The sequence below is a fragment of the Acomys minous genome, assembly GCF_964271855.1.
Source record: "Acomys minous genome assembly, chromosome: 9".
NCBI lineage: Eukaryota > Metazoa > Chordata > Mammalia > Rodentia > Muridae > Acomys > Acomys minous.
Window position 1 is genome coordinate 119,451,800 of NC_140490.1, and position 19,353 is coordinate 119,471,152.

The following is a 19,353-nucleotide window of genomic DNA, read 5'->3' on the forward strand; positions in this document are numbered from 1 at the left end:
TCTTGCACATAAGTCACGCCAAGAAATGTTCGGAAGAAAGTACACTATGTTAGCTTTTACACATTTCCTCAGAGATCTTTAGGATGAAGTGAAATTTATAAGGAAAAGCATTGAAGCTGGAGCAATTATCAAGATAAAACGCAGCTTCCAAGCTTCCAATGAGTTTGCAATCGGCTTAATAAAAGAAATTCCGCAGTGTTCAAGTGCTGTTCAAATTAGTCACTTCCTTGTGATTTTAATTTTCTCATGAAATGCTATTTCACATTAAAAATTATGCATTTGAACTCCTTGTTGTACATTTTAGAAGTAGCAAGAAATACTGTAAAAGGCCAAATGGCAAGTGTTCTGCAGATTTCCTGAGTCAGGTTCTGAGTGTAGGCAACAACAGGAAATCCTATTACAGAAAAGAGAGCTAGGAGCTGGACTTTATTTTTTAGTAACTGTTAAGGTTCTTATATGAAGGCAAATTCATTCTCTCTCTCTCTCTCTCTCTCTCTCTCTCTCTCTCTCTCTCTCTCTTTCGAGACAGGGTTTCTCTGTGTAGCCTTGGCTGTCCTGGACTCCTTTTGTAGATCAGGCTGGCCTCGAACTCACAAAGATCCACCTGCCTCTCTCTCCCACCTGGCTACAAAGGCAAATTCTTATGACAAATAATGATTGAGGTCCTGCTTCCGTTGTTGAGGGTGGTTTTGTGTAGCTCAGATTGGCTTTCAATCGATGTATGGAGTACAGCCTTGGGCTCCACCTCCAAGTGTTGGGAAAACAGACATTTACAAATCATTAGTGGCTTTCTGGGAAGTTCCTTTTAGAGCCAGGTATGATGGGTGTGATGGGGCATACCTTTAATCCCAGGCAGAGGTAGGGGATCGCTGTGAGTTCAAGGCCAGCATGGTCTACAAAGGGAGTCCAGGACAGCCAAGGCGACACAGAGAAACCCTGTCTCAAAAATCCAAAACCAAACCAACCAACCAAACAAACAAACAAAAAACCCTGTATCTTCAGCTATAGGAAACCAAAGTAAGAGCCTGTATACCTGGGAAAACTGATATATGGAGCCTTGTGGGGAGCAGATTGAGTCCCTATTGACTGCACATAGTTACAACGGAGTCCAAGTCAAAGACTCCAGAGCCTCAGATGCATGGAGTGATAAAGCCTTCCCCAGGTGAGGCTCAGTGGTCCAAGGACTAGTGAGGAAGGACTGGCCACAAGCTTCCTCCTCTGATATCAGCAGCTTGAGGTTGCTTCCCTTCAGAGGCCTCCTACTGATGCTAGTTAGCACCATCCCTTTGGGATATACATAACAAACTCTGTATTTTTTATTTATAGTATGCCCCCCTCCCCCACAAACACACACAGCTTTTCTTTAAGTCTGTCATTTCTTCATTCCTGTGTCCACTGGGTCATGTTTCCAGGACCATGTTGTGCAGAACACAGAAGAGCATGGTACTTGAGATAAAACCAGTTTATCTATATTTCAAATAATAAAAAGTGTAGCCTTCTTTACGGAACATGTATTATACTCACAGTAGTCATGAGAAGGATAAAGGGATGGATGGATACGTAGGGTGGATGGATGGGTGTTGCAGAAGCCAACGTTTTCGCTCTCTTAATTACAGAAGCTTTAGTGTGTGTCCCAGGAGTCGGCGTAAGTACACATTAAAACACTTGGCACGCTAGTGCTGGGAGGTGAAGACAGGAATCCGGGCAGCTCACTGGCTAGCCAGTCCCCCTGAGTGTCCCTTCTTAAAAGGATGAGGAACAGGACTTTGTAGTAAGAGAGAACCGGAAAGCCTATTAAGTGAGATAACCAAAGTTCAGGCAAAACCACATGTTCTCTCACACGCGTGGGTCTTAGCTTCTCCTTGTCACACGTGTGTGTTAGTCATGAAACTACAAGTCAGGCCTGCAAGGGGAGAGAGAAAACACGCGACATGAAGGTGGAGAGATGAATTCTTGGGAAGAAGAGGAGATAGACGGGCGATGAGGAAAAGGAGTTGGGGAGGGCCAGCCAACGCAAAGCATGTGTGAAGACGTGACGATGGGCAGGGCCAGCCAACGCAAAGCATGTGTGAAGACGTGACGATGGGCAGGGCCAGCCAACGCAAAGCATGTGTGAAGACGTGACGATGGGCGAACCTGTTACCTGTGCACACTGACTTACAGGAAAAGACGAGGCGGCTCCCCTAGGCCGAGGCTGAAAGACAAGACCATCCCGGGTAATGAGCTTTGGTCTATGGCCTCACAGGCTTCTAGATTCTTCATAGGATCTTGGCACTCACTGTCACGAGGAAGGTGCACATCAGGTCCAGCTTGGGCCTCCTGATGCTGTAGTGTCTGCTGCCTCACAGGGAGGCGGTGCTTCCAGAGAGAGCCCTCTCTAGCCCTTTCTGGAACAAGCCCAATTCCTTCTTTATTAATGACAAAACTCTCTAAGCTCCGAACAACCGCCTGACAAGGAACACACTGGGCTGTTCACAAATAAATCAGGAGTATTTAAAGGGCACAAAGTACAACCCCCCAAACACCCAGGAATAAAACGCATGAATGAATAGAAAGGCTTTCTGTCACAAAAACTTAAGCTTTTTTAAAAATTTTTCATTTTTTTATTAATTTATTCTTGTTACATCTCAATGGTTATCCTATCCCTTGTACCCTCCCATTCTTCCCTCCCTCCCATTTTCCCCTTATTCCCCTCCCCTATGACTGTTCCTGAGGGGGATTACCTCCCCCTGTATACGCTCACAGGGTATCAAGTCTCTTCTTGGTTAAAAAACTTAAGCTTTAATGTATTTAAAATATTAACTTCTAGATTAGTCCTATACACATTCCCGACACTCAGCAGAAAGACTGGACAGTATGGATAGAAAGTTTTCGTTGTCATAGGAAATGCTGCTGGTGAGAGATCCTCATGATGAAAAGATGCTCTTTACACAGCCGAGCAACCATAGCGCCGGACAGCCACTCTCAGGCCCACATGGCTACAGTGATAATGGCAGCTATTATGGGATGCTATTATACACAGTGACAGGGACTATGTATGTATTTATTTATTGTACTGAAACAGAAGTAAAAATAATTTTAGAGTCTCTGTTACCTGGACCTGCAGATCTTACTGAGGGCTTAGTGAATTTGCCACTGGTCCCTGCTTCTCTAAATTGTTAAACTTTCCTGAGAGATGGGCGTGTCTTTGACCATTTATGCTATAAGATGACTCAGGAAGGGCTGATCAGAGGGTGGAGAGAGCAACCCTGTGATTAGAACTCCGGAGTTCTGAGCCTGCACTCTGATCCTCTGAGGAGTGAAACAGGACTACGGAGAGTCACATGACCAACAATCAAATGGGACAGACCTGTTCTCGGAAGCATGGGTGAGCATCCTTGGAAAACAGTTGTCTGTATATATGGTTTTGCATCTATGTGCCAGCAAGGTGTTGCATCCTGACTCCACTTGGAGAGGACGTGCAAGTTCACATTTGGAGACCATCACCCACGTCCTTACTTACATATCTTTTCTTCAGGTTGGTCTTAATTTTCATCTTTCCCTTCTCTTCCCTAAAAAAAATTTAAGAATAATGTATACATTAACTATATATATTATAATTATATAATATAATAAACATATACGCACACTTAGATTAGTCTCTTTTCTCATCGCTATGACAGGACTCCTGACAAAGCTCACTGTTGCAAAAGGCACCATTTGTCGTGGAGGCCGAGACATGTCAACAGCTTCCGCGTGGGAGGGATGTGCAGCCGGGACTTACTGTCTCTCCATATCTCCGTGGAACAGGAGGCAAAGAACAACCAGGAAGTGGGGCTGGAGCTGGGCCTGCAACCCGTGACCCACTGCCTCCAGTGAGGTTCCATCTCCTAGACTTAAAGGTTCCGCGACTTTCCAAAGACTCGCCACCAGCCAGGAGCCGAGTGGTCCAACACATGGGTGGGCGGGGAGACGGGGCATGGGTCGGGGCGGGTGGTACCTTTCATGTTCAATCTGCAGTGAGCTGGGACATAACCACAATGCTCCTCTGAGTTGCGGGTCGCTAGCGGTTTGTCAAGCTGAAGATGGAGTGAGAATTCTTGAGCACAACGGCTAGCTGTACGAGGACTGATGTACAAGGACCTTGGAACCCAGGTTGCTGATAGAGTCTGAGGTGAGGGCAGCGACATGGAGCCCTGTGCCCTTCATTTGTGAAGCTGGGCTCAGCGTTAGGTGGTTTCTGTCAAAACTGCCTTGCCCTAGGCCCTGAGGCCGGCTTCCATTTGACCTGGCGGCTAGAGGTCGAAAAATGTCATATTCCTTTCTGTTACCTGATATCTGATATCTCCTAATATCAAATACACTTTGAGGTGCTTAACCAGGCTTTTAGGGCTTTTATGTCGTCATTTCCCCTGGCTTACTTTAGCTTCTCGGGGTTTCTAAGTATATAACCGCACCCCCCCACACCCCCGCTTGATGGACGCGGGACAAGGACCAGGGCTCCTACCACCACATTTTCCTGTGTAACTGTTCTGAGGGATTTCAAGCTCTGCCGAACGTGTGTGGTGGGCTGTGGGGAGAAGAGGAGCAAGCGGTGAGCACCATATAGACAGTCCAGGAGCCCTCCAGGCCACTGCACTGAGTTCACAACTCCATGAAGGCCTCAAATGTGTAGTGCCAGAGTGGTCTCTGCCTCCTGAGCGTTGAAGAACTTTAGGAGTGGGCTGAGTGTTGCAGTTCCTCTCTAGAGCGCCGCCCCTGTGTTTCGCTCCCAGCATACAAACCGGCCACGTAGATGGCTGATCTTTGAAAGACGGCAGGACCAAGAGATTGGGAAACAAAAAGAGGATGAAGACAAAGTGAATATAAGTCAACACTTGGTTGTATTCCTATAGGGTTCTAGCTGGATTCCCACATGGTCTACAGGTACAGCTCTAGGGAAAAGAAAAAAAAAAAAAAAGGGAGGGGGGAGCCAGAGAACCCAACAGAGCAGAGGCTAGGAAGCGAGAAGCCTGCAAATCGACTATACATCAAATAATGGAAGTGAGGTTTTCAAACCAAATTAGCAGCACTGTTTCTGAGGTATTTCCCTTCCTACAAATACTGCTAGACTATTTATGAAACCCTAGTCAGTTGTAGATGACGGACTCTAAATCCAGCGGAGGTGAGGGCACTTTCCCAAGACCCCAAGGTAGGCAGGCAGCTGCAGAGCCCAGAGAGCCTGCCTGCTGACTCACAGCCGCATCCTGTGGCTCATGCTAGGTATCTGAGTCATCTCTGTGCAGCCCGTTTCCTACTGCCCTTCCCAGGGCTACTGCCCGACGCAAGGGCCCTCTGACCTCTTACCTGGACTATTGGAAGTTTCTACCCTTGCCTTCAGCAGATCACCTGCACTGTCATCTGTTGCCTCTGTGGCAGGAAGGTTACTACACCCATGCAAATGAACTCTGGAAAACATTCTCATGAGAATTTTTTAAGGACTTCCTGATCTCCGGTTTCAGTAAGTACTTAAGAAGCCACATTTTGGTATTTATGGGATGCCAACTCATCAGCAGAGTATTCTTCACTCTAGGCCAAACTACCAAGTGTCTGAGGCTCCCGGTATGCCTGTGCCTCCACGTCTCTGCAAATGGAAGTCCAACCCATTAGCTCTTTCTCACTGTGGTTCTTTCAGGTGGACGTGCTCTCTCCGTCATAGTGAGCTCCTTGCGGGCAGTAACCTGCTCTTTCTAGTCTTGGAATTGTGGAGCTCTGTACAATAGGGCCACATGGTAAGTGCTCAGGGAATTCTTTTAGAAGGAATGAATTGTTTCCACCAGAAGCTCTGCCTCAGTGTGCACTCATGTATGGAATGACAGCTTTTCAGTCAGCCGGGCGTGGGGCAGTGGCGTATCCGCTGGTGGACTCATCATATTGTACTTCTTGGTGACATCCCTGTGGTCATAGTGCCATGCACAGTGCATTGTGGACCTGTTTGTTGTGATGCCAGTGGAGAGGACTCTAGACCAATGTAGCGTATGTGTGTCTTAATTTTCAATAAAAAGTTCAAAGATAAACGTAGAGGAGGCTTACCTAACGACAGTGTGAAGGAAATAGTTCACAGCCATATGGCTGGGTTTAATAAATGCTCATCATGCAAAAGTACAAAATTAAACATTTACAAGGTAAACAGTTATAGTAGGAATTGGAGAGGTGATCAATAGTTAAGAGCACTGGCTGCTCTTCCATGGGATCCAGCTTTGATTCCCAGCATCCACATGGTGGCAACCAACCATCTGAACTCTAGGGCCAGGGAATCAGACGTGTTCATCTGGCCTCCGAGGGTATTTCATGCACACAATTTGCAGTGATTCATGTATGCAAAAATGCCCATACACATAAAATAAAAATAAACCACCCACAAAGAAGATTTTTATAAAAAGCTAATTCCAAATGATTTTTGAGGAAGCAACTTGATCTATTCACTCATTTACCTCGAACAGCCCCGTGCACAGGTCTGCTGCAGGCGACAGCAGTCTGCGTTCCTGTCCCAGGCTTCACACCAACTCCCTGCCCACTGAGAGCGACTTCCGGTCTTTCCACCCTTTATATCAGGGTTTCTCTGACTCAGGAACACGCCTGCTTACAGCACATAGTTACCTACGCCAGCTAGGTTAGTGCAACTCCAGCCTGCTGGTCGCAAGCTGAGAGATGTGCCTAAGGCTGCAGTTCTCAGCATGGAGCCGTGTTGACGAAAGTGTCAGGACTGCGCTCTTAGCTTAATGACCACAGAGGCTAATCTGGGCTTTTAACTTGACTAAAGAGACCTAGAAAAACTGTGAAGTACTTTCTGGGTGTGCTGTGAGCCAGTTTGCATGTTAGCTTTCAAACTGATAGGCAGGATGTACTTGGAACCATGGGCAGTTGGAGCCAAGGAACCAAAGGAAGAGTGCATCCACGTTTGTTCGCAGGGTTAGGGTAGTCTGGTGTTTGCTGTGGCTGTCCTCCCCAGGCGTCAAACTTGAGATTCTTCAGCATTTGCACATGGAACTGTATCGGTGGCTCGTCAGGGCCTTCCTGGCCTTCTGCCTTGGACGGAGACTACATCATTAGCTTCTCCTGTCCTGAGAGACAGCTTCTTGCATTAAGAAGCTATTGGTTTCTGCAGATGTCTAGTCTTCAGAAGGCCGTTGTGGGGCTACACAACCTTCATTATGTGATCCAATCTGGTCAGCCCTTCTTATACTATTACTACTACTACTATCAGTTGTTATTATTTATACATATATAAGTATATAAACTTATTATATATATTATAGCTATATATAGTTATTACACACACACACACACACACACACACACACACACACACACACACACACGGATTCTATTTCTCTGGGGAACCCTGGGCTAATAGTAAGTGCTTTTCTTTAGATTGCTACGTCTTTTGCTTCTGCAGTAGAAACTCCCCTGGAAATTATCTGATATATTGAGCTTAGACCTCTATAGCCAAAGTAATTATAAACAGAATCTAACTGCTAAAGTGGGGTGACAGGGTGTAATTCATGAGGAAAGTGGCATGAATTCCCTTCTTCACTGCAGATGCTAAATAAATATTGAAAACTTTAAGAGAAGCCTCCAAAAATTTCCCCTGGTGAATTCATGTAACTTAATACTAGATAACAGGGTGTAGAGACTGCAGCTAAGCTTTCCAGGCATACAGAACTAGACTCCACAACCAGTCACAATGATCACATCCTGATCACGATGATCACAATAATTTACTGTAATTAACTGCACACTGGGGATTTCTGTGTTTTGTTTGGGATTTCTGAAATCATAGAGAAATAAGGTAAAAAGCTTTTCACATAAACACCGACATAAGGGGCTGGAGAGATGGCTCAGAGGTTAAGAGCACTGGCTGCTCTTCCAAAGGTCCTGAGTTCAATTCTAGCAACCACATGGTGACTCACAACCATCTATAATGAAATATGGTGCCCTATTCTGATGTGCAGGTGTACATGCAGGCATAGAACTGTAAACATAAACAAATCTTTAAAAAGGAAACTGACATTAGTTTCCCTTTTCTTTTTTTCTTATTGAAAATTTTACAGTGCAACACATATTGATTAAAAATTTTACAGATTTTTGGCAAATGTCAGAATCTGTGTTTATGATACAAGAGCAGACCAAGAATACCAGAGATTACTCGGGATAATCTCATTTTTAAAATGACCTTGGAAGAAGAGTGGAATGCACCAATGTCTTAGAAGCAGACTGGGCAGGTGTCGGGAGCTCTTTCTTCACACCATCTATGAAGGCATGGCATCTTCCTCCAACACGGGGCAAGAGGCAACTAGCACATGTGCTCATCCACATGCTAGCTGCTATCCTGTAGAGCACTGCTGTTGAAACGTAAGCTTCATTTTTAACGGACTGTCACATATTTTCTTTGTGTTTTAGGGTGTGTGTGGGGTGGAGGTACAGGTTCAAAGAGGGCTTTGTGGGAAGGAGAGCAGCACACTCAACAGCTTGGTTTGTTGGTTTGTTTGTTTGTTTCTTTCTTTCTTTAAACAGAGGCCTGGGAGATGGCTCAGTGGATAAAGCATTTGCTACAGCAGTGTGGTGAGGACTCAAGTTCATATCTCAGAGCTCATGTAAATGCCTGCTGAGTGTGGCTGCCCGCCTGTCAACCCAGGGAAAACAGAGGAATCCCCTAAACAAGATGGCTGGCCACCCTGGTCTTACCAGCCAATGCTGGCTTCCGTTGAGAGATCCTGCTCTGTGTGTAGGACGGAGAGTGACAGAGGAAGACTCCTGATGCCAGCCACCTGCCCCGGCATCCATGCATGTGTGCAACATGTTCACCCACACACATGTAAACATACATACGTACACATAAACAAGCATAAGACTAAAAGGCCTTTATATGTACGTTTATGGTGAATGGATATGGAATTCAGCTTTTAAGTTGAAATTTTCCCTATACTGCAGTCTTGGCAAAGAAGAAATGCTTAATACCATGCATGGCTTTTTAAACGATTGCCCTTTGGGACCGGGATAGAGATCTGCAGAACAAGTTTGCTTGCTTTGCACCTAAGCAGTTGCTGTCGTATTACTTCAGGCGGCTTGTTTCCTTCATGACGTCTGAAGAAACAATACTGCTTATACAGTTCCACTCCAGGGCTGCGTTCTGAGGAGCCTGTCACGAAGTTCTTTCCAAGGGCTCACGCAGGGCATGGCTCAGAGACCAGGCATGCACATTTGCATTTGTTGTTGACAACTGTGAGCTTCAGGTCGCCCTCCCTTCGTAACCCCTGCTAAAACGGACTTGTAATCCCCTTCCCACCCACTCTCTTACTCCCTAGGGCAAGAATGTCGACTCCTGCTCTCTGTCACCTGTCAGAATCCATCCTCCTGTCACTGGCTTATATGGACAAGTCAGTCCAGGGTCACGTGACCTTGGGTTGCTAAAAACAGCTCCATCATCCACTCTGAGCCAGGGCCTGAAACAATGTCCTCCATAGAGAGAAACATAAAGGACATTTGATCGTACAGTCCTTGGAGTTGTTTCCAGGAAACACTTTCGGAAGCCGTTTGGGAGCACGCTTCCCCGGCTGGACACTCAGGGACGGCCAGGAAATGAGCGCTTCTCTGAACTACAAGTCTTTCTCCAAGGAGCAGCAGACCATGGATAACTTGGAAAAGCAACTGATCTGCCCCATCTGCCTGGAGATGTTCACGAAGCCGGTGGTCATCCTCCCCTGCCAGCACAACCTGTGCAGGAAATGCGCCAGTGACATCTTCCAGGTAGGCTGGCTTGGAATTCGGAGGCTCTGTCCTGTATCAAGTGTTTGAAATCAAAGTCAGTTCCCTTAGAGAGCGGCCCCGGGCTGTTAATAGCGTGTGTGAGCCGTTTCCCTGGGTTGGTTGTCAACCTCCTCCTCCTCGCTTACAAACCCCATTGTGTTTTAATTCTAAGAGCCACATTTGTCTTTAGTAAAACAAACAAACAAACAAACTGATTCACTGGATCTGGATAAAAATTGAAAATGAGTTACTGGCCAGGGTATGCGCATGGGAGCTTCCAGCTGAAACCGGGTTCTGAAAACACAGGGTAGAAAAAATGCCTCTTGCAGACCAGGGTGTACTGCAGATGGCTGTAGCGCAGCGAAGGCCCTGAATTTTAGGACCACTTGGAGTAAGCCCTGAGGAATCCTCATTGTGCAGTGTCAGAGAGTGAAAGTAAGTCTCCAAAACACTCCCCATGGGATCACTTAGTTCCTTTTCTCCCCCCTTTGCTTGGCAAGAACAGGCCTCTAACCCGTACTTACCCACAAGAGGAGGCACCGCTGTGGCATCAGGGGGCCGTTTCCGCTGTCCCTCCTGCAGACACGAGGTGGTGTTGGACAGACACGGGGTCTACGGATTGCAGAGGAACCTGCTCGTGGAAAACATCATCGACATCTACAAACAGGAATCCACCAGGTGAGAGCTGCTCTGACCCGCCGAGCCAGACCTGCCGGCTGCGCTGTCTGTTTTTATCTTATGAACAGGCTGATGCACTCACTGCATGTTTGTCACCAGTCAGAGATTAATTGTTCCTTAAAAGGCTTTTCCAAGTCCGTTCTTCCCATTGAGAAAGAGTTGCCCCTGGAGGAGAGAAGGGAGCCGATGGCCGTGCTTCCGTGCCATTTAAAGAGAGTCATGTTGAAAGAGGTGCGAGGCCGCTCTCACGGCCTTTTGTTAGGGTCGTTCTAGACACGCTGATACATTGCTGGTTCCTCATTGACTCCAGATCCTTTGATGCAGAAGGGCTCTAGCACAGACAGACATGTACAGAGGTTAAGACACATCACCTTTCAAAAATACCCCAGATCCTAGTTGTCCTGCCTTAAAGTAGTCTACAATAGTAATATTTATACGTTAAAGAACATTCTGACATCATCATTTGTCGCGTTGACTCTATGTAAGGTTCAAGGCAAGATATAATGCTGGTCTTCAGAGGCCTTACTTACAGAAACGGGAGGGGAGATGCATTTCGCGCTATTTCCCTGTCCACATGCTCATCACTCACTTGCAGGTTGATGGCTGTGCCACATGCATTCATTCATTACAGCACTTTTAAAGTCTTCTTGTTTGTCACAGCACAAAAGCCACATGGCTCCATTCCTAAAGATGAAGCTACAGAGTTTATACCTAAAAGGCGTGGTGTGAAGACCCCTACCTCAGTTATACACACGCAGGTTACCTGAGTCTAAATCCTTGGTAGCCGTATGGAGATTGTGTAGGAAGGGACCCATTGTGATCCTTATTTCGAGGTGACTATGCTTACAGAACATCTGCAGGGCTATAAACGCCTTGCACTCTTTGCAGGGAAAGTTGTTCAACTAATCTAACATGTAATTATTGTGATTATTATGGCCATTAGCTTCTGCTCAAGACTCAGAACTAAATTAGATAGCACCAGGCTATAGATGGAACTGGGGAGGAACTGCTGGTGACACAGTACGGCCACCTGTTCCCCTTGCTTCCCAGTCTCTCAACAAGAAGGAAAGCGTTGCCAGGCACAGATATGATTGCTTTGTGCTCCACTGTGCTAAAATTCAACGTAGGCATCCCGGAGAATATATCTACAAAAACCCTCACACCCAAAGCTCGGGGAACATTGCAGAACACTGTGTGGTGGTGGTGGTGGTGGTGGTGGGGTAGTTAAGGACCCCAAGAGCTACCAGATCAGGGAGTTTTGTGTGAGACTCTGTCTCCTATTGGTTTCAGAAGCTATACCCCAAACTGTACCCCCCATGACGTGCCTTCCTAAACGTGAGCTGAACAAGGAAAACAACAACAGACATGCCAACGTGGGTGGGGAAAGACCACGAGGTTTCAAGCCACAAAGATGTGCAGGCAGCTATGAAACGCCACGAAAGGAAGAAACAGTCTTCCCCAGGGAGGAGCGCACCAGGTGGTGACCCAGTACTGAACAGGAATCCCTGAGAACACACTTAGAGTAGCACTGTGTAGACTGAGTAGGTCTTATGTAGAAATATGTTTGTATATACATATATGTATGTAATGCCAATTGGAAAAAAAAAGCCCATGAATTCCAAAGAGAGCAGGAGGGATAGATGGGAGGGTTTGGGCAGAAAGAGGAGTAAGAAATGGTATTATTATATTGTAACCTCAAAACACTCAACTCCACGTTGTCTCCTTAGGAGATTACCCTGGCAACTAATAGCCAGGCATTTACTAAAAGGCATTTGTGTTCCAATGGTGTCAGTATGATACACAGTGCATTTCACAGAGCAGGGGCTCCACAATACAGCTCATTAGCAGCACAGACTAGCACGCCACAGGCTTCTGTGTTCTATTTATTGCGATGTTTTTTCTGTCTCACCACTCACCTAGTGGGATCTTCAAACGTGAGCATAACAGCATCTGGATGAAACGAATAGAACAATAGAGAATGATACAAGTAACTTGCTGTGTTAGAAAAACTTCCTTAATCATGAAGTCAGCCTGATGCCCCTTCAAGGGCTGAGGGACAAATTGTACAAAAGCAGTGAGTCAAATCTCCATCACTAAAGCAAGAGCCAAATGAAATAGGGATAGTGTTGTGATTATAAAAATTTTTACATTGTTTGTTAAACTCAAGTTGCTTTTGGAGTTGCCCAAAGGGGCCTAGTCACACGAACCTAGCTGCTCCTGAAATTGGGATATATTAGGTGATCTTAGAATAAGCCTGGGCATACAGAAGAAACTCACCCCAGCTCTAGACTTTAGCCCTGTCAGCAGAAAGGGAAAATGCAGCCGTGATGAACTTTCAAAGTGTTGTTCAACTCTGGCCTCTTACAGAACAGCTGGAGTCTGGACAAATCCTGGCTTTGTCTAGTGTTCTGCACTCTCCGCAGTTTGAGCTAGGCAAGAGAAGGCACTAAGTTGGTTAATATTATTATTGAACATAGTGATTAGTTTGTTAATATAGCAAACAAAATGAGTCTGTGTTGTGTGTTAGACTCTATTCAGAGCTTTTTACCTGTGAATCAGGTGTGATTCTTTGATTTTCCCAAGAGTCTCTGAAGTGAGCTCTACTATCACCCTACCAAATTGTGTGTGTGTGTGTGTGTGTGTGTGTGTGTGTGTGTGTGTGTGTGGTGTGTGTGGTGTGTGTGTGGGGTGTGTGTGTGTGTGTGTGTGTGTGTGTGGTGTGTGTGTGTGTGTGTGTGTGTGGTGTGTGTGTGTGGTGTGTGTGTGTGGTGTGTGTGGTGTGTGTGTGGTGTGTGTGGTGTGTGTGGGGTGTGTGTGTGTGTGTGTGTGTGTGTGTGTGTGTGGTGTGTGTGTGTGTGTGGTGTGTGTGTGTGGTGTGTTGTGTGGTGTGTGTGGTGTGTGTGTGGTGTGTGTGTGTGTATGTGGTATGTGTGTGTGTGTGTATGTGGTGTGTGTGTGTATGGTGTGTGTGTGGTGTGTATGTGTGGTGTGTGTGGTGTGTGTGTGGTGTGTGTGTAGTGTGTGGTGTGTGTGGTGTGTGTGTGGTGTGTGGTGTATGTGTGGTGTGTGTGAATGTGTGTAGTGTGTGGTGTGTGTGTGTGTATGGTGTGTGTGTGGTGTGTATGTGTGGTGTGTGGTGTGTGTGGTGTGTGTGTGTGGTGTGTGTATAATGTGTGTGTGTGTGTTATATACATGTGTGCATATTCATGTGTGGGCCAGTGTATGTGCACATATGTGTAGGAGGCCAGTGGTTGACTAGATGCCTTTCTCTGTTGCTCTCCACTTTATTGTTTTGTTTTGTTTTGTTTTTTTAATGATGGGATCTGCCACTGAAACAGCACAGCTGGCCAGCCAGCTCCAGGGATTCTCCTCAGCATTTCCAGCGTTAGGACCACAGGCACACAGCACCACACTGTTTGTTTGTTTGCTTTTAAGAATGCTTAGGCTTAAATTCAGGTCCCGATGCTTGCATTGCAAGTACTTTACTAAGACATTCCCAAGCCCTTTCAAATGCTGCAATGGGACGGAAATACATAGCTATTCTAATTTTAAGAATCTTAATGAAGACTACAAGGCCTCCAGTGAAGAAGGATTGTTTCCATCTTTCTCTTTCACACTCTTAACTCTCACTTCCCAAATACAAACCTTTTGTTTCTCTTTTAATGCCCCTTGTTATTTATGACCAATGCTAATTGTGCTGCTAGTTTGGTTTTTTGTTACAAAGTTTTTAGACTTTATTTTACTGGTGTGAATATTTTGCCTGCGTGCATGTGTGTGCTGGCTCCCCTAGAACTAGAGTTGTTCACAGCCACGAGAACCCAACTCTCGTCCTCGGCAAAAACAACCTGTGCTTTTAACCATTGGGCCAGCTCTCCCACCCCATGCCCATGTTACCGTTATGCTCCTATTTCCTGTTTTTGCTTTTCGATGTTAGTCATTGGTTACTGGCTTTCTGCTGCACACTGAGCCTTTCCAGTGCTGGGTTCGACCTCTACTTGGGATCCTTTTAGTCCCCTTTGGGTTAAGACCCTTGGACCCATGTCTTCCTCTGTTGGCTACAGCTCTGCTTTCAACCAATCCTGAATTTCCCACTTTCTTCTTCATGTAACCTCTTAAAGTGTCTGCCAAGTGCTCCTCATTATAGCTGCCTCACACCCCTCACATCCCTCACACCCCTCACACCCCTCACACCACTCACACCCCTCACACCCCTCACACCCCTCACTCCCCTCACACCCCTCACACCCCTCACACCCCTCACTCCCTCACACCCCTCACACCCCTCACACCCCTCATACCCCTCACACCCCTCACACCCTTCACACCCCTCACACTCCTCACACCCCTCACACTCCTCACATCCTTCACACCCCTCACACCCCTCACACCTCTCACTCCCTCACACCCCTCACACCCCTCAAACCCTGACTCCCCTCACTCCCCTCACACCCTCACACCACTCTCTCCCCTCACACCCCTCACACCCTTCACACCCCTCACACTCCTCACACCCCTCACACCCCTCACACCCCTCACTCCCTCACACCCCTCACACCCCTCACACCCCTCATACCCCTCACACCCCTCACACCCCTCACACCCTTCACACCCTTCACACCCCTCACACCCTTCACACCCCTCACACCCCTCACTCCCCTCACACCCCTCACACCCCTTCACACCCCTCACAACCCTCACACCCGTCACACCCTTCACACCCTCACACCCCTCACTCCCCTCACACCCATCACACCCCTCACACCCTCACACCCCTTCACACCCGTCACACCCGTCCACACCCCTCACACCCTTCACACCCCTCACACCCCTGATACCCCTCACACCCCTCACACCCCTCACACCCTTCATACCCTTCACACCCTCACACCCCTCACACCCCTCACTCCCTCACTCCACTCACACCCCTCACACCCCTCACACCCTTTACACCCCTCATACCCCTCACACCCCTCACACACTTTACACCCCTCACACCCCTCACACCCCTCACACCCCTCACACCCCTCACACCCCTCACACCCCTCACACCCTTCACTCTCCTCACACCCCTCACACCCCTCATACCCTCACACCCCTCACACCCCTCACACCCCTCACACCCCTCACACCCCTCACACCCCTCACACCCTTCACACCCCTCACACCCCTGATACCCCTCACACCCTTCACACCCCTCACACCCTTCACTCTCCTCACACCCCTCACAACCCTCATACCCCTCACATCCCTCACTCCCCTCACACCCCTCACACCCCTCACACCCTTCACACCCCTCACACCCCTCACACCCCTCACACCCCTCACACCCTTCACACCCCTCACACCCCTCACACCCTTCACACACCTCACACCCCTGATACCCCTCACACCCCTCACACCCCTCACACCCTTCACACCCCTCACACCCCTCACACCCCTCACTCTCCTCACACCCCTCACACCCCTCATACCCCTCACACCCCTCACACCCCTCACTCTCCTCACACCCCTCACACCCCTCATACCCCTCACACCCCTCACACCCCTCACACCCTTCACACCCCTCACACTCCTCACACCCCTCACACTCCTCACATCCTTCACACCCCTCACACCTCTCACACCCCTCACTCCCCTCACACCCCTCACACCCCTCACACCCGTCACACCCCTCACACCCTTCACACCCCTCACACCCCTGATACCCCTCACACCCCTCACACCTCTCACTCCCCTCACACCCCTCACACCCCTCACACCCTTCACACCCTCACACCCCTCACACCCTTCATACCCCTCACACCCCTCACACCCCTCACACCCCTCATACCCCTCACACCCCTCACACCCTTCACTCTCCTCACACCCCTCACACCCCTCATACCCCTCACACCCCTCACTCCCCTCACACCCCTCACACCCGTCACACCCCTCACACCCCTCACACCCTTCACACCCCTCACACCCCTGATACCCCTCACACCCTTCACACCCCTCACTCTCCTCACACCCCTCACAACCCTCATACCCCTCACACCCCTCACTCCCCTCACACCCCTCACTCCCCTCACACCCTTCACACCCCTCACACCCCTCACACCCCTCACACCCCTCACACCCGTCACACCCCTCACACCCCTCACACCCTTCACACCCCTCACACCCCTGATACCCCTCACACCCCTCACACCCTTCACACCCCTCACACCCCTCACACCCCTCACTCTCCTCACACCCCTCACACCCCTCATACCCCTCACACCCCTCACTCCCCTCACACCCCTCATATCCCTCACTCCCCTCACACCCCTCACACCCCTCACACCCGTCACACCCCTCACACCCCTGATACCCCTCACACCCCTCACACCCTTCACACCCTTCACACCCTCACACCCCTCACACCCCTCACTCCCCTCACTCCCCTCATATCCCTCACTCCCCTCACACCCCTCACACCCCTCACACCTCTCACTCCCCTCACACCCCTCACACTCCTCACACCCTTCACACCCTTCACACCCCTCACACCCCTCACACCCTTCACACCCCTCACACCCCTCACACCCCTCACACCCCTCACACTCCTCACACCCCTCACACCCCTCACACCCCTCACACTCCTCATACCCCTCATACCCCTCACACCCCTCAAACCCCTCACACCCCTCACACCCTTCACACCCCCACTCCCCTCACACCCCCACACCCCTCACACCCCTCACACCCCTCACACCCTTCACACCCCTCACACCCCTCACACCCTTCACACTCCTCACACCCCTCACACTCCTCACACCCCTCACACTCCTCACACTCCTCACACCCCTCACACCCTTCACACTCCTCACACCCCTCACACCCCTCACACCCCTCACACCCCTCACACCCCTCACACCCTTCACACCCCTCACACCCCTCACACCCTTCACACTCCTCACACCCCTCACACCCCTCACACTCCTCACATCCCTCACACCCCTCACACCCCTCACACTCCTCACACCCCTCACACCCCTCACACCCCTCACACCCTTCACACCCCTCACACCCCTCACACCCCTCACACTCCTCACATTTTTCACACCCCTCACACCTCTCACACCCCTCACACCCTTCACACCCCTCACTCCCCTCACACCCCTCACACCCCTCATACCCCTCACACCCCTCATACCCTTCACACCCTTCACACCCCTCACACCCTTCACACCCTTCACACCCCTCACACCCTTCACACCCCTCACACCCCTCAGACCCCTCACTCCCCTCACACCCCTCACACCTCTCATACTCCTCACACCCTTCACACCCCTCACACCCCTCACACCCCTCACACTCCTCACACCCCTCACACTCCTCACATCCTTCACACCCCTCACACCCCTCACACCCCTCACACTCCTCACACCCCTCACACTCCTCACATCCTTCACACCCCTCACACCTCTCACACCCCTCACACCCTTCACACCCCTCACACCCCTCACACCCTTCACACCCCTCACACTCCTCACACCCCTCACACCCTTCACACCCCTCACACTCCTCACACCCCTCACACCCCTCACACTCCTCATACCCCTCATACCCCTCACACCTCTTACACCCCTCACATTCCTCATACCCCTCATACCCCTCACACCCCTCAAACCCCTCACACCCTTCACACCCTTCACACCCCCACACCCCTCACACCCCCACACCCCTCACACCCCTCACACCCCTCACACCCTTCACACCCCTCACACCCTTCACACTCCTCACACCCCTCACACTCCTCACACCCCTCACACTCCTCACACTCCTCACACCCCTCACACCCTTCACACTCCTCACACCCCTCACACCCCTCACACCCCTCACACCCCTCACACCCCTCACATCCTTCACACCCCTCACACCCCTCACACCCTTCACACTCCTCACACCCCTCACACCCCTCACACTCCTCACACTCCTCACACTCCTCACATCCCTCACACCCCTCACACCCCTCACACTCCTCACACCCCTCACACCCCTCACACCCCTCACACTCCTCACACCCCTCACATCCCTCACATCCCTGCCTCCACAGTATCCCACAGAGGTCCTGCTGAAGATTCTGACTGCAGTTGGGGAAACTTCCTAGGACTCGCAGACCATAGGCATCTATCTGCCTAGCAGGCAGTCTGCAGAAGCCAACTGAACGAGGCCACTTCCTTTTTATCTAGATGTACCCAGTTTTCAGCAGTTGCTAGGCATCTCCTGTTTGTTCTCATCTTACCTTTGGTGTTTATTGCTTCATATATTTTTATTTCCTTGCTCCCTTTAGGGGGGTTCCCCCAGGAGACATAATAACTGCCTCAGCCCATTCTGCCACATTTAATTAGAAGACTCTACATCTTATTTCCAGATGAGTGAAAACTGATGTCAGAGGTTTAGCAATGTATTCAAGGCCAAGCAGCAGCCGGTGCCGAAACTGAGCAGGATGTTAACTTTCAGATCACTTTAGCTACAAAGGGACTAATTGAACTTCCTCACCGGAATTTCTTGCTCACTCCAGAGTAAACACTACGATAACCCCAGCGACCTAGGAGACCAGAGAGGACAAGTGATAGGTCCCCACACTACTGAACAGTGAGAGGCCACTCGCAGCATTCAGCACTGAGCCCTGAACCACAGCTGTGTGCTCCATCACTGCCACCTCATAGAAAGTGTCACATCCTCAGTTCTCTAGCCTACCTTGTCTCAGACCTGTTATTTGGTATAAGCTATGCACAGGTTGTTCTTACATACTTACTTAGAAGAGATTGCTGCCTCTAGCCCAGGTTGCCCCTAAATAGAGAAAACCACAAAAACCAAACAAACAAAAAACAAAACAAAACAAAACCAACAAAAAAACCCTACTAATAAATAAAGGAA

At 49.2% G+C, this 19,353-nt stretch overlaps 1 protein-coding gene across 4 annotated transcripts in view; it reads left to right on the forward strand.

Moving 5' to 3' along the window:
• Window positions 1-8,921: 8,921 nt before the first annotated feature.
• The window catches only part of TRIM55 (tripartite motif containing 55), a 49,321-nt gene continuing 38,889 nt past the window's right edge, over window positions 8,922-19,353 (forward strand). For all 4 annotated transcript variants that reach the window (XM_084794444.1, XM_084794443.1, XM_084794445.1 and 1 more), the window contains exons 1-2: window positions 8,922-9,768; window positions 10,274-10,446. In XM_084794444.1, coding sequence (XP_084650570.1) covers window positions 9,601-9,768; window positions 10,274-10,446 — 341 coding nt within the window. In that variant the 5' untranslated portion in view covers window positions 8,922-9,600. The remainder of the gene's footprint in view (window positions 9,769-10,273; window positions 10,447-19,353) is intronic.